Here is a 22,992-nt window from a genome sequence, read left to right on the forward strand (position 1 = left end):
TTGACACCTGGTTGAACATTTCACTAAGTTGGGTTTTAATACTCCCGGTTGTAACCTGGAGTTTATGTCGGAGGGTTGTTTTAGAAAATGTTTGACCCGAGTAAAGAGTGGAGCATCTCCTTTGCAGGATGCGGGTTTATGGGAATTTATTACGTCGGGGTCATCAGCTGTATCCTCCAGCGGTTTCCTCGCTTTATTCGAGATGCCTCGAAAATCTACGGAGCCTCTGCAGGGGCCCTGATGGCCGCCATTATCACTCTGGGAATCCCCCTGGGTGAGTGGGGATTCTCTCCTGTTTACTTATTGATCAAGTAAATAAAATAAAAAAAATACAATCTCTTAATTAATTACATAGTTCTGTGCGGATTTTATTCACCAAGATGAACTACTGAGATGAATCTCTTAATGGTGACAAAAATATTTTTCAACTCAATTCATTTTCCAAACTATTACAAACCGTCTATACCTACTTCATGACATCTACCACATTCACTGTAAAATGTTTAGAATGCATTTAGAAATCATTACCTGGTTGGAAAGCCAAATGGAGGAATATTTTTGGATTTTAAACTCGTTTTTGCCATATTTATTGTGTTTTGCAGAAGATATTTTAGACTCAAAGGCTTCCTAACTAGAATAGTAGCCTAAAGTTCAGTTAATCTCTGTTTAGTTACATTTACTTATGAGGAGCCAATTGACAACATCTTGCAGCTTTTTTGTAATATAAACAGATCCAGAGTCTCCGGTTTTACAAATAAAGCTGTGAAATGTGCAGAAGCTCCTTTTGCAATAATAAGAGCTACAAGTCATTTTGGGGGGAATCTGTCTCTACTGTCTCTAATAGTTCATTCAGTGAAGTGTTAGTTTTTTTGTTTCTTTTGCCACAGATAGCAGTTTGTATTTATCTTGTAAAGGGTATTTTTTGCCATGTCTGACCAGCTTTATGAAGTGTAACATACTTAGGATTATTAGATTGAAAGAAGCTAAACATAAAAGCATCCTAAACTTTTCAGATCAAATAATATATCCATCGTCCTTCCACTTTGTGCAACTTAGCTTTCAAATATCACATAAAATATACTAAAATGCGCTCCTTCCACAACAGGCTGCTAGATCCTAAGTGCTGTTGTGGAAAAAAAATTCAAACACTGTTAGATGAAATCACTCAGTCAGGTTTATTTGTATATTGTGCGCAATACAGGGAGCTTATAAGACAATCAATAATAAAGAAGCTCCAAATGAAAAGCTTCCCAAGGCAGAGTCAACACATAGGTATTATACCAGGGATAAGGAATCCAAAACATGGGAGAGACAGTCTGGTTCTGATGCAGCTGCAGGAAAACAATTTCCAACCTTGTGTGTGTGTGTGTGTGTGTGTGTGTAGCCCAAATAGAATGTACAAGAATTTAGGATAAACTTATATATAACTAGCAGATATTACCTTATAACACAAAGGAGCTTTATGACAGATAATGTGATAAAGCTCTTTCTCTGTGATGATTTATAGTCTGCTGGACTATAATCATCACTTCCCAACAAACTCAATAGATGTTTACATCCCTGTTAGCATTTGCTCAATTTTTCTCAGTTTAAATAGAATTTCTGCTTTTATTTGCAAATCTTAAAGTTTGTACCATTTTTAAAATGATCTGTTGTATGTTATTTTTGATAACTTAACAGTATTTTACATTGTGACTTTGTCTTTAATGTACAGTGTGTTACTCATAGTTTTGTTTTTTATATTTATTTATTTATTCTTTTTTTTTTACTTTTGTGTCGACCTACATGCCTTTGACTCCCTGCCACTTTATAGCTGTTGCACCTGAATTTCCCAACCCTGCGATATTTCTCCTGTATTCTAAAGTTTGTGGCTGCTGCGTGACAAATTGTGCAGTGTCTGATTGCTGTACTTTTATTTGTCTGCAGATAAATGCTGCACCGACTTGATGCACATGGCCAAAGAGGCCAGGAAGCACAAACTGGGGCCCCTGCACCCGGCTTACAACCTACTGCAGCTGGTGCAGGAGTCGCTGCTGGAGAAGCTCCCAGAGGACGCTCACCTCCGAGTGTCCGGGAAGCTCAGCTTGTCCCTGACCAGAGTCTCTGACGGGAGGAACCTACTGGTGTCCCAGTTCGACAGCAGAGAGGAACTCATTCAGGTAAACATATGGATGATGCTGACTCATTGGTTTTCATGAGTCAGAATTACATTAAAAACGCACTTTAAGCATTTTGACTTGTGATGTAAAGTTTAGGTTAAAAAGTGGGAGACAAAACCACGACTCTTTTTGGGTTAAATTGTGTTTGAGCGACTGAAATCTTGTTTTTTCCAGGCCCTCATATGCAGCTGCTTTGTGCCGCTCTACTGTGGTGTCGTTCCGCCCACTTACCGCGGAGTTGTGAGTGAACTAGCAAACCTCCACCTGCAACACTTGACAAGTCACACTCCTTAAACATAAAGCTACCGCTACATCTTATTAGATTTGATTCATATTACATTATGAATGAATCCTGGAAGCTGGGATCAAATTCGGCCCAAGGCATATGCAAGTTAAGCAGCTGCCTAGGTCCTCCGCACCACCAGGGGGCCCACCAAGAGCAGCAAGCTTGCATGATTTTGTATGTCTGTGTATTTAAAATAACATTGGATAGTACATGCTAAATGCTATCACACATGAAAAAACAAATTTTCTATTGTTTTTATAGTTGGTGCACAAATAATTAATCTCTTCCTGCTGTTTTGGCTGCCACTTTGGGGAATATAAGACATCAAACTTGTGAATTTTACTATATATTTTGTGTTTATCAGCTGATATTATTTTGCAAATAACTAAAATACTATTTCACACTTAAATACTACAATGCAACTCAACATCCAAAATTATTTCTTTGCTTACTGCTTATGAACAATAAAAATCAGTAGCTATAATAACACTGGTGTGATGTAAGCTAATTACAAATGATGCTAATGATAGTAGGTATGCTACACACATAGAGTAGCTTAGTATTTTCAGGTATGAGGGGGCCCGAAAAATGAAAAGCTGCCCGGGGCCCCAAAAATTCCTGGGCCGCCCCCGTCTCAGATAGATGATTCAACTTGTGCATCTAATTCTAACTTTAAAAGATCAATAACATTTTTTGCCGTATAAACATTCCACCCTGAAAAACACCAAGTGCAGAAATGTTGTCAAATGAACCAAATGTCAGTGATGCAGACTTTTATTGTAACAGATACAGCAGCCGCATTAAGTGCACTTACTGGGTGAGTTTTCATTCCTCTCAGTATTATGTGGATGGTGCCGTCAGCGACAACCTGCCCCGCTGTCAGCTGGGAAGGACAATCACAATCTCTCCGTATGCTGGCGAGAGTGACCTCTGCCCCCGAGCGAGCACGCTCACCTTCCACGAGGTGCGCTTCAACAACGTCAGCTTCCAGGTCAACTCAGAGAACCTGTACAGGGTCACCAGCACTTTCTTCCCCCCAGAGGCTGAGGTGAGATACAGCTGCTCCTTTCCCAGTAGACTGTACTTTGACTGACATTTAAACAGAACAGAATACACCGTGTTCCAAATTATTATGCAAATTGGATTTAAGTGTCATAAAAATAACATTTTTTGTTGTGCTATTAAATTTATAGATGGTATTGTGTGTCAGGGCTCTTTGAATCACTATAATTAATTTCAGAGAGCTGGTTGATTAGTTTGTCTGGTGAGTCAATTAAAGGAAATCTACTTAAGAAGGATGTTCCACATTATTAAGCAGGCCACAGGTTTCAAGCAATATGGGAAAGAGAAAGAATCTCTGCTGATGAAAATCATCAGGTAGTGTAGTGCCGTATGACAAGATATGAAAACATTAGATATTTAACGAAAACTGAAGCGTTATCGTACTGTGAAGAGATTTGTGGCTGATTCAGAACAAAGATGGGTTTGTACAGATAAAGGCATAATGAGGAAAGTTTCTGTTAGATAAATTCATCGGATTAAGAGAGCAGCTGTTAAAATGCCCTTACAAAGCAGCAAACAGTTATTTGAAGCTGCTGGAGCCTCTAGAACCTCAAGGTGGAGGATCCTCCAGAGGCTTGTGGTGCATGAACCTGCTATTGGGCCCCTAACCAGAGCTCACAAGCAGAACCGGTCCCAGTGGGCCCAGCCGTACATGAAGATTCATTTTCAAACAGACTTGTTCACTGATGACTGCTGTGCAACCCTGGATGGTCCAGATGGACTCAGTAGTGGATTGGTGGTGGACGGCCACCACATCACAACACGGCTGTGACGTCAGCAAGGAGGTGGTGGAGTCATGCTGTGGGCTGAAATCATGAGGAGAGAATCATTGGTCGGCCCCTTCAGAGTCCATGAAGGTGTGAAAATGACCTCAGCATCATTATGGCATCATTATGTTACTCTTGCTGAGTAACATAATGATGCCATTTAAGCTAACATTAGTTTCCTCACTAATTTTGACTCGAAACCTAAAGTTGACTTATTGAATGGAAGCCAGCCAATATAATGATGACATTTAAGCTAACATTAGCTTTTTAGCTAATTTTCACTTACTGTAGTAAGTGATTTACTAAATTGATTGATTTACTGTTAGCCATAATGCTAATGTAAGCTAACATAATAATGATAGCATATATGCTAACATTAGCTGTTTAGCTCATTTTTACTTACTAAAATAGATTTGATGAATGGATTGATTTATTGTTAGCCATAATGCTAATATAAGCTAACATAATAATGACGGTATTTATGCTAACATTAGCTAAGAACTGTCAAGTCTGTGGATGCTTTTATGTATCTATTAAACTTAAAAGTTTTTTAATAATTTTTTTTAGCAAATGTTATAAATTTGTATGTCTAATGTAGTCACTTTTTTGTAATGTCACATAAAAAAGAGGTGTTGGGGCGTGCCGTGGTGGCGTAGTGGTTAGCACGACCCGTATTTGGAGGCCTTGAGTCCTCGACGCGGCCGTCGCGGGTTCGACTCCCGGACCCGACGACATTTGCCGCATGTCTTCCTCCCTCTCCTTCCCCGTTTCCTGTCAGCCTACTATCATATAAGGGACACTAGAGCCCACAAAAAAAAGACCCCCTGGAGGGGTAAACAAACAAACAAAAAAAAGAGGTGCTAATGCTTTCTGGACTCACTGTATAAAGAATGTGTAACATCCTGTATTTCATAGAATAGAAGTGATCCAATCCAAATCTGTTCCAATTGCTCTTCCAACTTGCAGGCAATGGCTGAAATCTGCCAGAACGGCTACATGGACGCACTTCGCTTCCTGCAAGAAAACAGTGAGTACCTGTTTCTCGCTTTCTTGCAAAAATAATCATGTGCACAGAAGGGGAGTGTTTAACTCCTCATTTGGTAGAGCGTAAGCTGGAGATCAGTTTGTGAACATTTCGTTTTTTCAGACCTGATCAGCAGCGAGTCTCCCCTGAGGAGTTTGCAGGCCATCGCAACAGAGCGTGTCTGCTGCGACCAGGTGAAGGACTCACCCGGAGGTGAAAAGTCTGTTCAGAGAGATCACCTGTGGCTCGATCCGAAACTCATACAGAACCTGCCAGCTGAACTTCAGAGGGGTAAAGGCTGCTGGAACCTTCACTTCTTTACACTGTGTTCCAAATTATTATGCAAATTGGATTAAAGTGTCATAAAGATTACATTTTTTGTTGTGCTATTAAATTTATAGATGGTATTGTGTGTCAGGGCTCTTTGAATCACTATAATTAATTTCAGAGAGCTGGTTGATTAGTTTGTCTGGTGAGTCAATTAAAGGAAATCTACTTAAGAAGGATGTTCCACTTTATTAAGCAGGCCACAGGTTTCAAGCAATATGGGAAAGAGAAAGGATCATCTTCATCATGACAATGCACCATCTCATGCTGCAAGGGAGATGCAGCATGAGATGGTGCATCTCCCATCTCATGCTGGGAGATGCCCATAGCAGCCCATTGGCTGCTATGGGCATGAAAGGACAGAAACTCATGGTGTGGTCACCATCCTCCTCTGACCTCTGACCTCAACCCTTTTGAGAACCTTTGGAGTTTCCTCAAGCAGAAGATCTGAATGTGAAAAGCAGTTCATATCCAACCAGCAGCTCTGGGAAGGTTTTCTGACATCCTGCAAAGAAATTCCAGCAGAAACTCACAAGTTCAATGGATCAAGAATTGTGCTGTGATGTCAAAGAAGGTTTTATGTTAACATGTAACTTGGTCTGTTAAGATGTTTTTGATTGAAAAGCTTTTGATTTTAGTACATGTGACCACTTAATGCTGCACATTCAAAGGATGACCGTTTGCAGTTCTTTACAATCCATAAAATGTTTAGAAAATCTGCTGTGCATAATAATTTTGTGCATTTTGAGTTTTTTATTTTTGAAAAAAATACTGTTCTCATAGCGAGCTTTGTTTGGTAAAATTTGATTTATACTGTAACAGTTCATGACTTGACAATTATACTGACCATCATTTGCTTTGACCATTTAGAAAAATCTGAGAAAATATCACTTGCATAATAATTTGGAACACGGTGTACTACATCTGAAATCTATTTGATTTGAAAGGGCAAAAGAAATCAAACATTTAAATCTGACCCAGTCATCTGTGTTTCCTTGCATTTGTGTCAGTTTTATGTAAAGCCTGCAGGGAGACGCACACTGCTGGGGGCTTGTTGACTCACATGACTGAGTACCTGCCCAAGAAGGTGACATCTTATCTGCCCTTTGACTCCGCCCGCTCTGTGGCTCAGAGGTACCACCCTACAGTCAATCCGTCACCCTGCAACTTTCAAATCAACTACTATATATATATATATATATATATATGTACAGTATATATATATTGTCTTTGTGCCATAGGAATATAGAGTATGCTTACATATATGTTTTGCAGGATGTCTTCCTCCTTTCTCTCTGCATCCATTTCTTGCCCTGTAAATACTGTCAAGAGTCCTGAGCTGAAAAAAAAAAAGCTTTTTTAAAAATTTAAAAAACAATGTCAAGAAAACTTAAAGAAAGTGAATCTTTTTGCATTTTCTTAGCCAATAGATGTTCATTTCAGGTAATATGAAGGTGGTTGCATGCTTTGTTTTCTTGTATGTTTTAAAGTAGCATTCTGTGAAGAATGATCTCTCTACCCAACAAACTGGCTCACAATCTTGACATTTTTTAAATGAATTAATTTATATTCATACATTTTCAAATGTATGAATATAAATTTATGATCTGTGTTTGACGTTAATGCTACGATTGAAGACGATGACTCTGTATGCCTTTTTATAACCTAAACATGATTCTCTGTAGGAGCCAGTGGCGTGGTGTACATTTCTCAGGAGGGGGCCACGGCCCCTCACAGCCCCTGCTTGGGGTTGTCCTGGGGGTTGATCCAATTGCTTAAACTCAACAGCCTTTTGTCCCTACAAAATACACCCAGCTCTGAGGATAACAAAAAATAGCCCAGCAGTTTGTTGGTTCCATAGATTTCCGTAGATTTAAAACAAATATTGACTTTTATTCTAGCAGATAATTAAAGACTCTGCCTTTCATCTATATATCTGAATAACTCCCTGACATGTTGGCTGCTTCTTCCAGAGTGAGGGGCTGGATTCCCGATGTCCCGCGGGACATGAGGTGGCTCTTCGGCATGGATGCGAGCAAACAAACTTTGGAGGAAAAGTTGGAATATAAAACCAGGTAGGCAGAGCAATGAATGAAGTCACTTCCACAACCAATCAGAGCCTGGAGGCGGGTCTTGGTGCTGTCAATCACCCCCAGAGTGAATAACATTATAAGATGATGTAAATCTCAAGTAAAGATTTTTTACACAATATTACCAATTGTTGAAATGAATCAAATAGTATTTATTATTAGAAATATCTCAATACTGATAACAGTCTGAGTCATTTAGGAAAAGGTAGCCACCAATAAGTCTTTATTCTTATTCTTCATTAAATTCAATGCCACCTTGTACAGTGCTGCTCCTTTTATTGCATATTAAAGGAATTTATAGAAAAAAATATTTCGGTTTCCATTGTACCATTTCTATTTTTAATTAATATTTTAATAAACGTTCAAACATATTAGAAAAACACCCAGGCTTTCACAGGATATTCTTATTTAATAAGCCAGGTCTTCTTATGCGACACAGCTGGGGCTCAAACAGGGCTAAGTAGTGCAGGGCCACATGCCATTCAGCTGTTTTGATCACTAGTAATGTGTGTGTGTGTGGGGGGTGAGCGAGTGGGTTGTACTTTTTTCCTGTTTTGTAACGTTTGATCCTGCTAAGCCCCGCCCCCTGAAGATAACGCATGTTTCTTCAGCCCAGCGGGGAACCCAGACGCAATCAGCTGCGGCGTGGGGATCCCCGCAAAGGATCGGGAGATAAGAATGGTTTGAGTTCTGCTGAATGGGAGACGGAGGGAGAATGGTGGACCTGTCCTCGGAGTGGAACATCTCTTTCGCAGGCTGTGGATTTAGGAGCATCTACTACGTCGGAGCTTTGAGCTGCATCCTGGAGTTTGTCCCTGAGCTGCTGCACGGAGCCTCTAAGTTTGGGGGGGCCTCCTCCGGTTGTCTGGTGGCAGCAGCCCTGGCTGTGGGGATTCCCATTGGTGAGTCCTCCATAGAGCTCAATATCTCTCAAACACATAGAAGTATGAATATGATCATCATATATTCATTAGAAATTGACTTTTTTTTTTTTTTTCAAATAATCCAACTGTGGTGTATCAGAAAGTTTCACATGATGCCATCATTCAGATCTAAAGTAAAGACTTTCTGATATTTTTTCAGTTCTGCATTATCTTAAATCAAGTGTTCTTCATGCTGTATGCGGCTCTGAGCCCACGGGGAAATGTGAGGGCAAATTCCATAGTTCACATCATATTCAGAGATAACGGAAGTGAATCAAAGCAAAACACAGCATTCACAACAGTAGGTCAAGTGAACCCAACAGTAGGTCAGAGGGTTGGTTAAAGATTCATCACGTCACAAAAAGATTTTGAAAACAAGACTGTAAAAAAGTCGGGGGGTTTTTTGTGTTAATTTTTTTACATATTTGTTAAAAATGTCACCATGTCATTACTGCATAATATCAGACACATAATCTGTGAAAATGTCCAGCTCCTACAGCTTCTCCCTACTAATGCACCTCTCCGGTCAGAAACAACCAATCAGAGCCAGGAGGAGGGTCTTGTCGCTGTCAATCAACCTCTTCTTGGCGCTGCTAAATGCCCTAGTGGCAGAGAATCAACTTGTCATTACAGGAAAACCGTTTATCCATATATCATTGGTGGACATGCTGACTAGCATTAGCATTTATGACGGGCTATGTTGTGGTGAACCAGCTGCAGTGTGGTAGAGAAAGAGTGATTGACAGCGCTAAGACCCTCCCCTGGCTCTCATTGGTTGTTTCTGATTAGATCTGGGAGAAGGCAGAGTAACGTGATTTTTTTTTTTTGTTCCCCCAACCCATCATCTGTCTCATGCTATCCCAGTTTTAAAAAATATTTTTTTAAAAACCCCGATCTATTACAGTTACATGCCTCAGCTTTACTGTAATTTATGAAGTCTCAACCTCTCTCCCTCCTCAGAACAGCTGTGTTTCAGCATTTTAAACCTGGCAAAGGAGGCCAGAAAACACACTCTGGGAGTTTTCCACCCGACCTTCAGGATGCTGCAGACGGTGCGGCACTCTTTGCTGGAGAAGCTCCCGCCGGATGCCCACCTGCGGGCGTCAGGGAGGCTCTGCGTGTCCCTCACCAGGCTGGCGGACGGACAAAATGTGCTGGTGTCGAAGTTTGACACTAGAGAGGAGCTCATTCAGGTTAGAACTGAGGATCACGTCGTTGTATGAGGGGCGGCAAAACAAGAGTAGATTACTCACAAAGTAGTGCAAAAATAGAAATGTAGTTTTAGGCAGCTGCAGTGATTGTGCTTCTCCACACAGGTACTCATGTGCAGCTGCTTTTTCCCCGTCTACTGTGGCTTTAAACCACCGTCATACCACGGAGTGGTGAGTTTGTTCCCTCTGGATGGTTTTCACATGTGGGATAAACTCACGTTAACTTAACTCAACAGCGACAGTGTTTCAAGTCAAAAAACATTTCATAAACAAAGATGAGAAATTCAACTTGGAAAATTAATTTGGAAACAAACAAAAAGAAAAACAGCTTAAGCACGAGCATTTACAGAATTTTAAAGTTAGGATACAAAAACAGGGATATATTGATGAAAATTGACTTGTAAATCAGTTTTGTCTTATTCAGAGTGTATCAAGATACTTCCACTAACAACTAGACAAAAAAAAATACTTAAGATTTTGTATTTTTGCAGTGTGTGGTTATTACCATCTAGCAATAACAATATTTACTTTATACACTAACATTAACACAACTATTCATCCCTCCAAATCCATGAATTCAGGGATTTTCTAATCAACTACATGGCAACAGATGTGTAAAATCAAACACTTAGGCACGGGACTTCAACAAAACCTGGAAGGGCTTTTTGCACCTGGTCGTCTAGATTCACAGTTATCTCTGCTTCCTCAGCACTATATGGATGGAGCTCTGAGCAACAACATGCCCCTGTTTGAGCACAGAAACACCATCACCATGGCCCCCTTCTCGGGCGAGAACGACATCTGCCCCAGGGAGGGGACCTTCAACTTTTTCGAGGTCCACTACGGCAACGTGAGCATTCAGGTTAACACCGGCAACGTCTACCGTGTGTGTACCTCGTTCCTCCCTCCAACTCTGGAGGTGAGTGGAAATGGAGAAATGTGATTTTTAGGTCCGGTCCAGACGTAGGCGGACATCTGGGAAAAGCGAATACGTTTTTATGCACTTTGGCCTTTCGTCCACATGAAAACTCAGCTTGACGTCATTAAAACAATTATTTATAAAAAACTGAAACAATTGTTGAGAAAATTCCATGGGGAAACGGAGATTTACATTCCCATGCATTACAGATTGCAACAAATAATTTTCCCACTACTTCCTTTGACATGATTTCCAATCAACATCATCTTGTATTTATTAACTTTATATTCTAATACGCAATTTTTGTAAAGCGGTTCAACCTTTACATCAGTTCCATGCAAATAAACCTCCTAGCGCCATGTTCTATTCCCAACAGGATTCTGATTGGCCGACATAGGTTTTAGCTCTGCGCTACGCTGCCCTCTGTGGGTTTGGCATGTTTAAAACAACACTCAGGGTTAATATGTTGGCATTCATCATGTGGATAAAAAACCTTTCTGAAACCGATTCAGTGTTGTACGATATTGTTTTGTAAACAATGTGGTGGAAATATTTGTTTTTATAGAGACCCGGCTACATGTGCAAATCTGAGTATTCTGTTTCTTAATCCTAATTTTATTCTTGATGTTTAACAATGAACGGACCAGGTGGAACAGAGAAAACCTCCAGTTCTTCTTTGTGTTTTTGTGCCAATCAGAAGCTAGCTGAGATCTGCCACAATGGCTACATGGACGCTCTTCGTTTCTTGAAAGAAAGGGGTGAGCATTCCCACTTCCATCCTCACTCACAGCAGGTCTTTAAAACTTTTATTTTATTGCCGTCTGCAAAGTTAGGCCTAAGTACATCGCCAGTCAAGAATTTCTGATTTTAGATCTGCTCGGTGCGAAGCACATCCCTCGGAGTTTATTGCTTGGGAAAGGCTGGACCACACCTGCTTGTCGTGAGCGTGGAAAAGAGCGGGCTAATGCAGAAGAGGCCAGGCTGAGCAAGATGATGCTGCGCAAAGGAGGAACCCGTCAGCAGGAGGAGCAGACACAGCTTAGCCACAAAGTCACCCACAGCCTCCCCGCCAGCATCCAGGAAGGTCAGAGTGGAAACAAACACTACAGGTCCTGACAGCAGTAGGGATGCAAGTTATCAATTAATCGGTTTGTCTAAAGTTGATTGCTCCTATCGATCGACTAACAATTAATTGATAAGTGGCCACAAAAACTCCAGTTTTTTCTTGCATCAATAAGGCCGTCCGTCTTTCCACAACATGATGGTCAACATTTTTCATTTGCCTCGTTTAAAAAAGAAGCACATCATTCTATCTATTAAAATTTGTTTGTGTGTGTCAGCTGTGTTAAGTACTGACTGAGTAAACAGAAAAGTTGTGGTTTCCTCACATTATTAAACTTACACAGTCCTCAAACTCAACCGTGCTTATTGCCATCATGTCTTTTTATATCATGGGACATTTTTTCTATGTTTGGCCCTCCGGTTTCATAGCAAATCAGTAGTTTTTGGTTGAGAGGTCGACACTACTCCATCGTGTAGCTCGGCTGAACGAGCGCTATTAAGTTGATAACTTAAGGACCTCGTCAATTTCATTTACTTCAAAACCGAACGGCATAAAGTGGATCTTGTAGTATCGCCGCTATAACTGGCTCCGCTTGAGGACGATCAGCGGCGCCCTCTGCTGGATGGCGGCCAAACCACAACACTAAAAGACGGTCTAACCCGACGTTATTAGTTAATCATTGGCGCTAATTTTAATCTAATAAACCGCTAATCAACATTTAATCATAAATCGGTTAATTGTTTGTATCCGTAACTTGCAAGGCTAAAATAGAGTTAGATTTAGTATCTTTTTAAATACAAACTACTACTCTGAGCAGCATGAGGTCACAGACTGAAACAAAATGAAGATAATATATTTCAAATGTCTTCTGAAGCAGACCATAAAGTTTGCGTTTTGATTGTGTTTCCACATGTTAGTGCTGCATGAGGCGTGCCAGCATAATCGCGACCCAAGCAGCTGGTGGTCTCGGTTTACTGACTTCCTCCCAATAAAACTCATCATTTACATGCTGACTCTGCCCCTCCGGCCTATCCAGCTCGGCCTCTCGCTTGCCAAAGGTAAAGTAGATTTGAGTTGTTTTTTCTTTTAAAAAGGAATGGAAAAGAGTAAAGTAAAACCGGGACGCCTATTATGTTTCATATGTGGCATAATGTACATAGAGAATCTGGAGCGATAACCCCAAAAAGATTTGTCTCAAAGATTTAAGGTATTGCAAAGCATGAACTTGGCAGATTGCTCATCTCTCTTTTTCTTTTAACTCATTATTAGAACAGGTCCTTCGGCTCGGACCGCGCCGACCGCACAGAGGGAGACACAAAGTCTGAACCCAGACTACTTTTAGTCCAGTTGTTCATTTGGTCCTTTGTTGGTTTTTGTATCAGGACAAGATTCTCTAGAAAATGTCCAAGATGATGTTGGACACAGAAAGCATGTAAAAAATGGGAATGTGTCCATTTGCAGAAGTATATGTAAACTATTTTATTTAACTTCATAATTTCTAATGCTCTTATCAAATAAAGGTCATATTTTCTTGAACCCCCGTTTTTACTTGAATTTATCTATAAAATTCACATAAAGAGAAAGCTGTAAAACACTAGACTTGATTCATTATTGAAAATAGCAAATGTGTTGTTGTTTTTTTAATACGTTATAGTTCTTTTTTCGACAGTGCAGAGAACCCTGGTACCTGTCGTGGATTGTCTAAAACATAACACCAATTTATGGGAGGGCTTGCTTTTTTACATTAACTTAGGCATTGGTTGACATTTACAGTAAATTCCCAAACTCATATAAACAGAGAGATTTGCGTAAAAAGCAGAAATATGGCATTTAAGCAAATGCTGTTAGGTTAAATCAATCACATCGGACTGATTTTAATCACATGTGATTGACTTTATGGGATTGTGCAGAAATCCCATAACGTGAGTGATGAATCAGTAGAATAGCATTTTAATCAAGAAATGTTTCATTAAAATCCAATGACATTTAATAAACATACCATAATCCAAAGCATCTAAAGTAAAAACAAACAAAAAAGAAAAGATTAATGAAAACCATTATAGGTTGTGTAACTTTGAAAGGCTAGTCAGCCATCCAGCTGTAGGACCAATGACATTAATATGTGGTTTCAACGAGTCGTTACTGTGCATCGTATCAGTTCATAGCACCTTGAGTGTAGCAGTAATGGTTCGATCCTTCCCTCCAGAGAGGTCGAGCTTAAGGATAACCTGGACACAGTAGATTATAATGTTGACTCCAACTGCAGCACAGTGCAGTCCTCAACAACACAGCGATTAAAAACAAATGCTTAAATACACAAATGTCTACAAAGACAGCCAGTTATGTCCCTGATTTACACATGTAAAATGGCTCATGAATATAAAAAAAAACACAACAAAAATAAAATGTGCAGAAAAAACAACATTCTGCAGTTTCAGTTAAATCCTAAATGTGTTTATACTCCACTTTGCTAAGAAAAGAATAGAAAAAAAGGGAATATCTAAAACCTAACCGACTGCGGTTTGGAGACCGAGTTAGCTAATGTCTCTGGAAGGTAACGAAGACTTTTCTCGTCTTCCTCACACGCTGCCAGCGTTTGGTCCGATGTTGGGAATCTCATCGGCAAATGACTGGGTCATCCACTGTCCGTCTGGGAGCTGACCCTCTGATTGAGATGTGGTCGCCTCCTGTGCTCCTTCTGAGGACGGGCCACAAAGGGACAGATGTAGACGGAGGATTATTGATTGCATTATGCCAGCGGCGTCAAAAGCATGGCCCTTGAAAGGATTTTCAACTTACTTTCAATTTAAGACATTTTAAGGCCTATTAAAGACATTATGAATGGAATTTAAGACCTATATCTCCACAGAAATGTATAAAATTCGTCGAGATGCAATAAATTTGCATCTATGACTCAAAAAAGCTAGCGAGCTAGATAGTTAGTGTATTTTATCAGCTAGTTAGCAGTGGCCTCAATCGGATTGAGTCACAGAACACAATGAAAATGCCTGAGTGCAACTCAAACTTTTAGCTAACAGAAAAGTCCCAGAAAACATAGAATTAGATTAGATAGTTCTGTCACGGCAAAATTTAAGATCTGTGATTAACTTATTTAAGGCCAACTTACTTTTAAAAAAATGAACACAAGACATTTTAAGGCCTTAATTTTAGGAGTGTGACTTTGAGACGTTTTAAGGAGTCTTAAATTCCTTAATTTAAGCTTGTTCTCAAGCTGTTTTTTTCATGGCTTGAGAAAACAACCTGAGTGAGAGCCCCAAATTAAGTATAGATAAATGATTTAAGATGCCACCTTAGTGGCTCATGTTTCAAATAAATCCCATTATTATATCCTGTTAGGATTCGTTTCAGGTTTAGCCATCTGCTGGTAGTTACCTGAGTTCGCGGTAGATGAGAGCGTACAGTGACCGTTGGTCTGGCTATTGGCCTGGCCTTCTTCAGCTCCTCTCTCCACATACGCGCCGCCGTAGGCATCCTCATACCCCGGGTCATACTGCTCCTCCTTTATTGCTAACCTCTTCGCATCCTCTGTTGGCGTTCGGGGGGGGGGAAAAAATCAAAAATCAATGAATGAATGAAACTCAAATCAAACCGACTATCTTGCTGTAATATTAATGTGTAAAAGGGTTTAAATCATTTACTCTAGCTTATCTAGCTGACATATGCATATTGATAGCGAAGCCTACCCTTAGCTAACTGAAGATCGAATGTGTAGTTGACTTCCTCGATCTCGGCAGCTTTCCGGGTGCCCTTCAGCTGATCCCGGAGCTCCCGCAGTTTGATGTAGAAGTGAACCTTGTCCTGAGCGCGAGGAAACTGGGCACAGCGGGCGCTGGAGGAAGGCATCAGGTACAAGGCCTGGAGGGGCAACCAATCAATGGAGAAGAATCTCTGTAGTTTATAAATGCTAAGCTGCCTGTAGAAGTGTTTCAATTAGCAACAGGTGATCTTTGTTTACTACTGAGACGGATCTGATGACGAGGCGTCATTTACCTTTTCAGCACATTATTAGCAGTTTGAAATAATAGCTTTTGTCTGGGAAGTACGTGAGAACAAAACCGTATTTGACAGCTTAGGTTGGGATATTAAAAAAATATTCATGTTGCAAAAGAAAATATAGCTTTTTAAAGTCTGACAAATGTTACCAACTGGCTGTGGTGATTGTTTTAATCGCTGAACATTTTTATAACACTGGTGTGATTCATTTTAGATTTTTTTTCTTCTGACCAAAAAGTAAACAAAGGTCCTCTATGTTAAGTTTGGAGTTGCCTATTAATTTTTTTTTTCAAACTGGCTGATAGCACTGTAAGCCACACTACACACCGCCATGCAACGTTTTTTTCTTTTTTTACTTTTCCACATTTTATAATGTTACCAAGATGGCGTCTTAAGACTGTTGCACACAAAACATTCCCGCCAAAACAACTCAAGACATTTCTTGAGTTTCAAAAAGTTGAAAATGTTTTGTGTTTTTTGTCCTCCAAAATTTCTGAGATTAATCTAAAAATTTCATAGTGTTTTTTTTTGTTGTTTTTTTTTACAGCAAATTTTCAACTCTTCAAGCTCAAAAAATATCCTTGCATTTTTTTCTGGAAAATTTCTGAAATTAATAAAAAAAAATTTGGCAGATATTTACTCCTGCCGTTGAATGTTACAAGCACAATCCTGAGCGAATTTTCTTTGTATTTCATGTGATCTCCAACACAAAGCCGTGTACGACTGAGGAATAAAAGGAAAATGAAATATTTAGTTTTGCCAACAAAAATCCGTGGCGTGCATTGTGTTCAGCCTCCTTTATTCTGATACACGAAAACTGCAACGTGCGACAAACCGCTCCGCCCCCGACACCACTCAACAAATGTACAGAAATAAAGTCTATTGAAGTTTGTGAACACCACTGCTGAATGCTCAGGTGTTGTTGTTCCTCTGGAGCTTCTGCGCGTTTGTCATTTTTAAAACATTTTATGTATTACAGTGACGTAAATGTAAAGGCAGATTTCTGCTCTCACCACGTCACATTCTGGGATCTTGTGCGGCTGCAAACCAAATTCCAGCTTTTGCGGTTTCTTGCCAAACAATTCCCTGCAGAACATTTCATAGATACCTGGGAAGAAAAAAAAATGCGATGTTACTTTGTATCAAATCAGTGTTACTCTGAACATCACTGAATTGATGGTGGTAGTGGTGGTGGTGGGGAGCGTACATTTTCCATTGAACACAGCAATGAGCGGTTTGTACTTCTTCAACTTCTCCACGAGAATTTTCCCTCCTTCTCGCAATTCTTTACTGATGGGGGAGAAAAATAACATAGAATGCAGCATTTTACCAAAATCTGAAGTGGAGATCTTAAGATTTTTCTTTCTTTTTTTATTATTCATCAGTTCACATGGCTACCTGGAGAGGTCTTTGCTCCCCGGTGTTGCCCTGGATACCATATTGGTGAAGCCCATTTTGTATTTGACCGGCAGCGTTGTGTCGTGCATGTGGTTGAGTTGCTCCTCGGTAAATCCAGACAGAAACAGGCATTTCCCTGGGAAAAGCCAATCCGTGTTTAGAACATAAACAAATGTTAGTGGCTCCCTAAAAACAACCAAAGGTGGGAGTAGATTTCATCCGGTCCCAAACAGAACCCATTTCCAAATTCATATATTTCACTAATCTTCAGAAATTCCTATAAAAAAAAATTCCTATAAGAATTAAGATCATGAATGCAACACTTGATGATGTAGTAAACCCACCAACGCAAACAACTGTGTTGTTTCTCAAGTAGTGATCGTAGCAGGCTTGGATTAACGCTGAATTGGCACAAAAAACAAACAAACTTAGAATCAACCTCGCTTACGCCGACAGATACTTACAACATCAAAACCATCATGTCTGAAATGTGCAGCTTATGACTAATTTGGCCTCATTTCCAAAACTTTTCAATGCAAAACCTCATACTGCAGCTGTTTCTAAGCAATAACCGAGGCTGATAACCGTTTGGCTGTTATTTCCTGGCGCCCTGACTCTTAAATTTTGATCAAAATTACAAATTTTGTTAATAGTTCAACTAAAACGGCCACTGTTTTCCCTAGCCTTACAAACTGAAGCCCACGAAGAACTAGAAAGTATGGGAAATGCCTAAAAGGATCAATGTGAAAATGTCTTTAACCCTTCTCGGCCAAACGATCCTGCCAAATTTGCAGTGCCATAATTTCGCAACATTTGCGCTATGAAAAATTCCAACCAATATTTCAGCCAAATATTGGGTGAAATTTCCAGCCAATATCAGGTTATTACAGTAATTCCATCCCCGCTGTAGCAGAGCTGTAGCGTAGGGAGTGAAATTAATCTCAGGGGCGCTCTTTTAATAGACGGCAAATTGCAAAAATAACTCGCTACATATTGAAAGTTCCAGTTCTTATGGATAAATGGGCAAATACATTTACTCAGAGGACATCTAAAGAACTTTGTACAATTAAAGTAAGCAAATATATCCAGGCGGAGATTCAAAACTTAAGATTCAAAGGGTTAAACTGCACAACATCATGTGTATTCAATCTATGGTGGCACTACAGGCACATTGTTACTACTTTGACACAAATGAAAAATAACCGTCGCATCAGAACTCACAAAAATGATTTCCAGGTCCTGGAAACCACCGGCCAATAAAAGCTGCCATCAGTCCTGGGTTTATACCAATCTGCAAACAAAACAAGATGCCACTACGGTTACCAAAACCCTGAAGTCCCTCCAAACACAGCCTCTCCAACATGGAGAATCAGGTAAAAACTGGACCTTACAATGACATAGTCCAGGTTGTAATCCAGCAGGTCGGGCAATGTCTTCTTCATGACTTCCTCCTCCGTCATCCCTTTGAAGCGGTCCACTTTCCTCTTCACCTTCTTGAAGCTCTCATCGATCTTCTCCTGCTTGCCCTCACCCTGAGCCTCAGCGGCCTTCTTGGGTTTTGGACCTGGTTTAGCTTTTGGTGCATTTGGGTCTTTCGGTGGTTTTGGTGCTTTCGGGACCTTCGGGGCTTTTGGTGCTTTGGGGATTTTGGGGGGCTTTGGTTCCTTGGGTTGAGCTGGTCTACCTCTCTTTTTAGTTGGAGCTAGAAGAAAAAAGGTTGTACAACAAAAACTATCTTTTAGAACTTTATGATTGATGGTTGTTGTTGCCTCAGACTGTGATAACACACTGGTGTTACAACATCTCCAGATAGACTTAATTCCTTTAATATTAGATTCCTATGTTTCATTTTAAAGGTGCAGTATTATATAAAATAAACTTTTTTGAGCTTCCCATCATGTTATAATGTTATTCCCTCATCAAAAGCAAACCTGGAGTGTTGCTTTGACTCTTTTATGCATGTCTGAGAAATCTCTTAATCTCCATGGCAACAATATAGCTGTACAAAACACCTGGGTGGACCTAGCTCCGCCTTCGAGGACAAAGCTCCTCCTCTGAGCTGTAGTTTCCAAGCTTCTGCCTCACAGAGCAGCCGTTCCCCACTCAGCTCCTTCAGACTAGCCAGCAGCAATTAGCAAACATTAGCACCTGCTGAGCTTATTATAGGAGCTACTTCTCAGTAAAAACGTGAAAGGGTTAATAGCAGAGCCATGTTGTGTTGACTTCTTGAAGGCGGAGTTTCAGAAAGAGCAGGAGTTTTTAAAGAGACAGAGGCCCAATTTCCAGGCGATAAATTACAACGTCAGAGTTCTTTCAAGTCGTGTTTGATAACAACTGAAGTTAACACTATGTGCCCGGAAAATACAAAATACTGCCCCTTTAAACAACAATGCATTTTCACACAGATTCAAAGAGCAGGAATTGGCATGAATGTGAACATTCAGAACAAGACTCTCTAAACCGCGCATGTTTTGTTATTATTTAAAAATCTTCCCAGTACGTTTAGTCAGGTCAGCAGGTTCCGTCTGCTCCATGGTGGGCTCTGGGTTGGCCATGTGGGCCCTGGCCGCCTCCGCAGTCGGGCTCTCGGGGTAGTGGAACTGATGTTGAGGGTTGAAGTTGGCGTACTGAGCCTGGAGAGCTTGAAACTGCTGGGCGGACCGAACCCTATGGTAGAACAATATCAATGAAACATGAAATTATAAGATTGTAAGGATAAGGCCCCCGGGGTGTTCTGTGGAATAAAAGAGACCTTAATATTGTTAATCCAACCACTGCCTTTTTTATTATTATTATTATTAAAAATGTATTTAAAATAAAAAATCAGATCATAAGATAATGCGCTTAAATACCAAATGCAGTTATTACTGTCAATATCAAGCATTTTAATATAATAATCAGCATAAACTAATATTATGAAGGCAATAAGTCTTGTAGGAATACATTCAAAATTCTGCAGTCCTCTAAGATTTATTATTCATAAGCACAAAGTCAGGTACCACCTTTCTGAAACAATTTTTAATAAAAACATAGCATTTAATTATTTTTGCAAATATAACTCACAGTACAGTGAATGGAGCTAATTAAAAGAAATTGCCAAGTGAATAAAACGGGCAAATTTTCTGCTTTATCAGCCATGACCAATAAGTGCAGCCGATTTTTAGTTCAGTGAACGGACCATACTGCCAGCAACGCCCTTTGGTGTGAACGTTTTAACTGAGGAAAGAAGACTTTTGATAATCTGTTGGGCCTCCAGTCATGAAGGACTGAACTACACGTAACAAAAAACTATAAATCCCAGAATGCACTGCATTAGCCCACTTTCATTTCCAGATGGACGAGGAGGATCTAGATTTTTGTAGTTGTCCGTCATTTTGACTGAAGGGGTCGAAAAAGTCCCGTCATAATCTATTTCTTGTGGTCAGTTTTTAAAATGATGACATTCAATTGTATGTAAATTTCATTCGGTTTAATTATGCGGAGCCAGAAACATAATAACATGTCAGTGTTTAAAGCTAAAGCAGCGGCTGACATATTTCCTAACTAAAGTATTTGCTAGTGCGTTGGTTGGCTCAGTTGGTGGAGATTGTGCACCAATCGCAGAGATAGTCCTGAGTCCGATTCTCGGTCCCGGCAACTTCCTGTACGTCTTCCTCTTCTTCTTTTTCTCTTCTCTCTCGTCATTTCTGTCTACTTACTGTTCAATAAATGCCACTAATGCCGTAAAAAGTCGTAGAGAAATAAAACCAAAACACATTTTCTAGCAGTTGAGAAATAGTTTGTACACATTTGTCTTAAGAAAAAAAAAAATTATTCCAGGTTCTTTATTTTCCTGGTATTGATTGACATTATATTACAACTCATATTACTATTAATCATCATTCATGGTCAGCGTCCTATGGAATGATGATGACAGTGGTAGGACAAAAGCAAAAGGGTGAATAAGTGCATATGTAAGCATGTCACAATAACAAATACTGTTAGATGATCAATTGTCCCAGAAGTTATTGCGATAAACGATAACATCGTTGTTTCGATACGATTTTCATATGCTTTACCGGTAATGGCATAATAATGCAAGAACACTTTCTCAAAGATCAATAGACTTTCAATTCTAATGAACATTTAAACACTGGAACTGGAAGACATTTTAAATATCCAAAGTAAATAAACAAAACAACAAATAAAACGAACTATGAAGTCTCTGTAAACAAAATGATCTTTCAAACCGAGATAGTTGAGTCCAGAAAGCACCAGATTGAAGACTTTTGTCATTCAGGATTTGATTAAAAAGAGAGAGAAAAGAGAAAAACGATAAATCAAGCAAATTAAAATGATGGAGTCTCTTTAAATTTATCATGCGATTAATTGTTTTAAAGTGACAGGCCTATGCACATGCTTTCATTTCCATTGAGAGGCTTTGTACACACACACACACACACACACACACACACACACACGGATTACTTCCTGGCTACACTGGTGAGGAGGAAGACTCACCACTGATGAAGATACTCCGGGGAGACAACAGGCAGTGATCCATTCAGCTTTTCCTCCATCTTTAGGCTCTTTTTCACTTTATCAAATAAATCAACATGCATATTGAGGAAACATAGCCGCTGGCTGAACAGGTTGCTTAGCACACAAATGTAGGACAGGGTATGAAAGTGAATGCATGTGCTAGCTTTATATCATCCAACAAGGAAAATTAAAGACAAACATGAACATCAAACAAACTATGGCGATGGACCATTACAGTACAGTCAGCCAGGAGTAGTTTCCTTGACAACAAAGGGATGCAGCTGCTTTCCCCTCTAAAGACACAGCCAACACAATAACTAATGAAATGGAAGACGGTTCCAGCTTAGCTTTTATTACGTAGGTTTGGAGCATATTATTAGCAATTAATTGAATACGCTTCATATTAGACCATGTTTCATATTCAGTGTAATGGCATGTACCCCCAACTGTTTATTAATGTTTACCAACAGTGCCACAAACACAGCTAATGCTAGCCAACAGCTAGCTGGTCCATTAACCTAGCCGCCGCGCTCCACTGAGAGAAAACCCGAAAGAAACTCTGAACATTCAGTTTCTTGTTGCTGTTTAAGGAAGTCAACATACCTCGTGAGAATCAGGTTAAAACTTTTGCTCTCTCTTATGACAATATCAGCTTATAACCCATCAGAGCCACACTTCAATGCACAGTTTCTGGCGGCGCTACAGAAGCAACAAAGACATGACAAGCCAACCGGCCAACTTTGACACGGGAACAGCTCATGTTCCCCACGCAGGGGTGGATAGGAGACAAAAATGACAAGGACGTTATAATTTTGCGAAGGAAAGTCTTTTGTTTAAATCTTAATTGATTCCGTTTACAAATGTTACGTTTTCACATTTCAATAGCACCGTATATCTCAAAGAATATATCCACACTACACCTATTGTAGAGTTGGTATGAGCCGCCAGACTTTCAAACACCGCGAGATTGTCTGCGATTGGCCGATAGTAGTATTTAAAGGGCCATGCTTAGTGCAGCGATAGTAAAACGTTCATTTGCTTAAAAGGCACGACAATTGAAAACCGACTACGGAGTTTCCTTGACTTTATTTTTTAAACAATTCTGATTTGGAGTTTCAATTTCAGTCTTTTATTGTTGTAAGTCTGCCAATAAATTCTAGTTTGACACCACATTTGTCGAACTCAAAAATAGTTAAAAGTTTCATTTTCATGTTGGCTTGTATCTGTA

The 22,992-nt window shown here is 39.8% G+C and overlaps 3 protein-coding genes across 6 annotated transcripts; 2 read left to right on the forward strand and 1 right to left on the reverse strand.

Moving 5' to 3' along the window:
- The first annotated feature begins 60 nt into the window (after positions 1-60).
- LOC114156892 (patatin-like phospholipase domain-containing protein 2) lies at positions 61-8,025 on the forward strand. 2 transcript variants are annotated; one of them, XM_028037505.1, is made up of 8 exons: positions 61-274; positions 1,927-2,159; positions 2,334-2,399; positions 3,284-3,493; positions 5,241-5,301; positions 5,422-5,589; positions 6,636-6,759; positions 7,599-8,025. In XM_028037505.1, the coding sequence occupies exons 1-8, from the start codon at positions 88-90 to the stop codon at positions 7,702-7,704; spliced, it is 1,155 nt and encodes a 384-aa protein (XP_027893306.1). In that variant the 5' UTR covers positions 61-87; the 3' UTR covers positions 7,705-8,025. The 2 variants fall into 2 exon arrangements, with proteins under 2 accessions (XP_027893306.1, XP_027893297.1); XM_028037496.1 differs by having other exon boundaries at positions 6,636-7,695.
- A 212-nt stretch (positions 8,026-8,237) lies between these two features.
- LOC114156880 (patatin-like phospholipase domain-containing protein 2) lies at positions 8,238-13,367 on the forward strand. 2 transcript variants are annotated; one of them, XM_028037476.1, is made up of 8 exons: positions 8,238-8,617; positions 9,599-9,831; positions 9,955-10,020; positions 10,559-10,768; positions 11,466-11,526; positions 11,640-11,852; positions 12,749-12,889; positions 13,106-13,367. In XM_028037476.1, the coding sequence occupies exons 1-8, from the start codon at positions 8,413-8,415 to the stop codon at positions 13,171-13,173; spliced, it is 1,197 nt and encodes a 398-aa protein (XP_027893277.1). In that variant the 5' UTR covers positions 8,238-8,412; the 3' UTR covers positions 13,174-13,367. The 2 variants fall into 2 exon arrangements, with proteins under 2 accessions (XP_027893277.1, XP_027893284.1); XM_028037483.1 differs by having other exon boundaries at positions 8,243-8,617; positions 13,101-13,367.
- A 398-nt stretch (positions 13,368-13,765) lies between these two features.
- Positions 13,766-22,518, reverse strand: tdg.1 (thymine DNA glycosylase, tandem duplicate 1). Of its 2 annotated transcripts, XM_028037440.1 has the most exons (11): positions 22,368-22,518; positions 21,744-21,819; positions 19,744-19,910; positions 18,635-18,945; positions 18,465-18,534; positions 17,244-17,379; positions 17,053-17,135; positions 16,859-16,953; positions 15,536-15,707; positions 15,225-15,377; positions 13,766-14,529 (listed from the first exon to the last, which is right to left on the reverse strand). In XM_028037440.1, exons 2-11 carry the CDS (start codon positions 21,800-21,802, stop codon positions 14,411-14,413), a joined length of 1,365 nt encoding a protein of 454 aa, XP_027893241.1. In that variant the 5' UTR covers positions 21,803-21,819; positions 22,368-22,518; the 3' UTR covers positions 13,766-14,410. The 2 variants fall into 2 exon arrangements, with proteins under 2 accessions (XP_027893241.1, XP_027893248.1); XM_028037447.1 differs by lacking the exon at positions 21,744-21,819.
- Positions 22,519-22,992: the final 474 nt, after the last annotated feature.

The sequence above is a fragment of the Xiphophorus couchianus genome, chromosome 2 (assembly GCF_001444195.1).
Source record: "Xiphophorus couchianus chromosome 2, X_couchianus-1.0, whole genome shotgun sequence".
Lineage (NCBI taxonomy): Eukaryota > Metazoa > Chordata > Actinopteri > Cyprinodontiformes > Poeciliidae > Xiphophorus > Xiphophorus couchianus.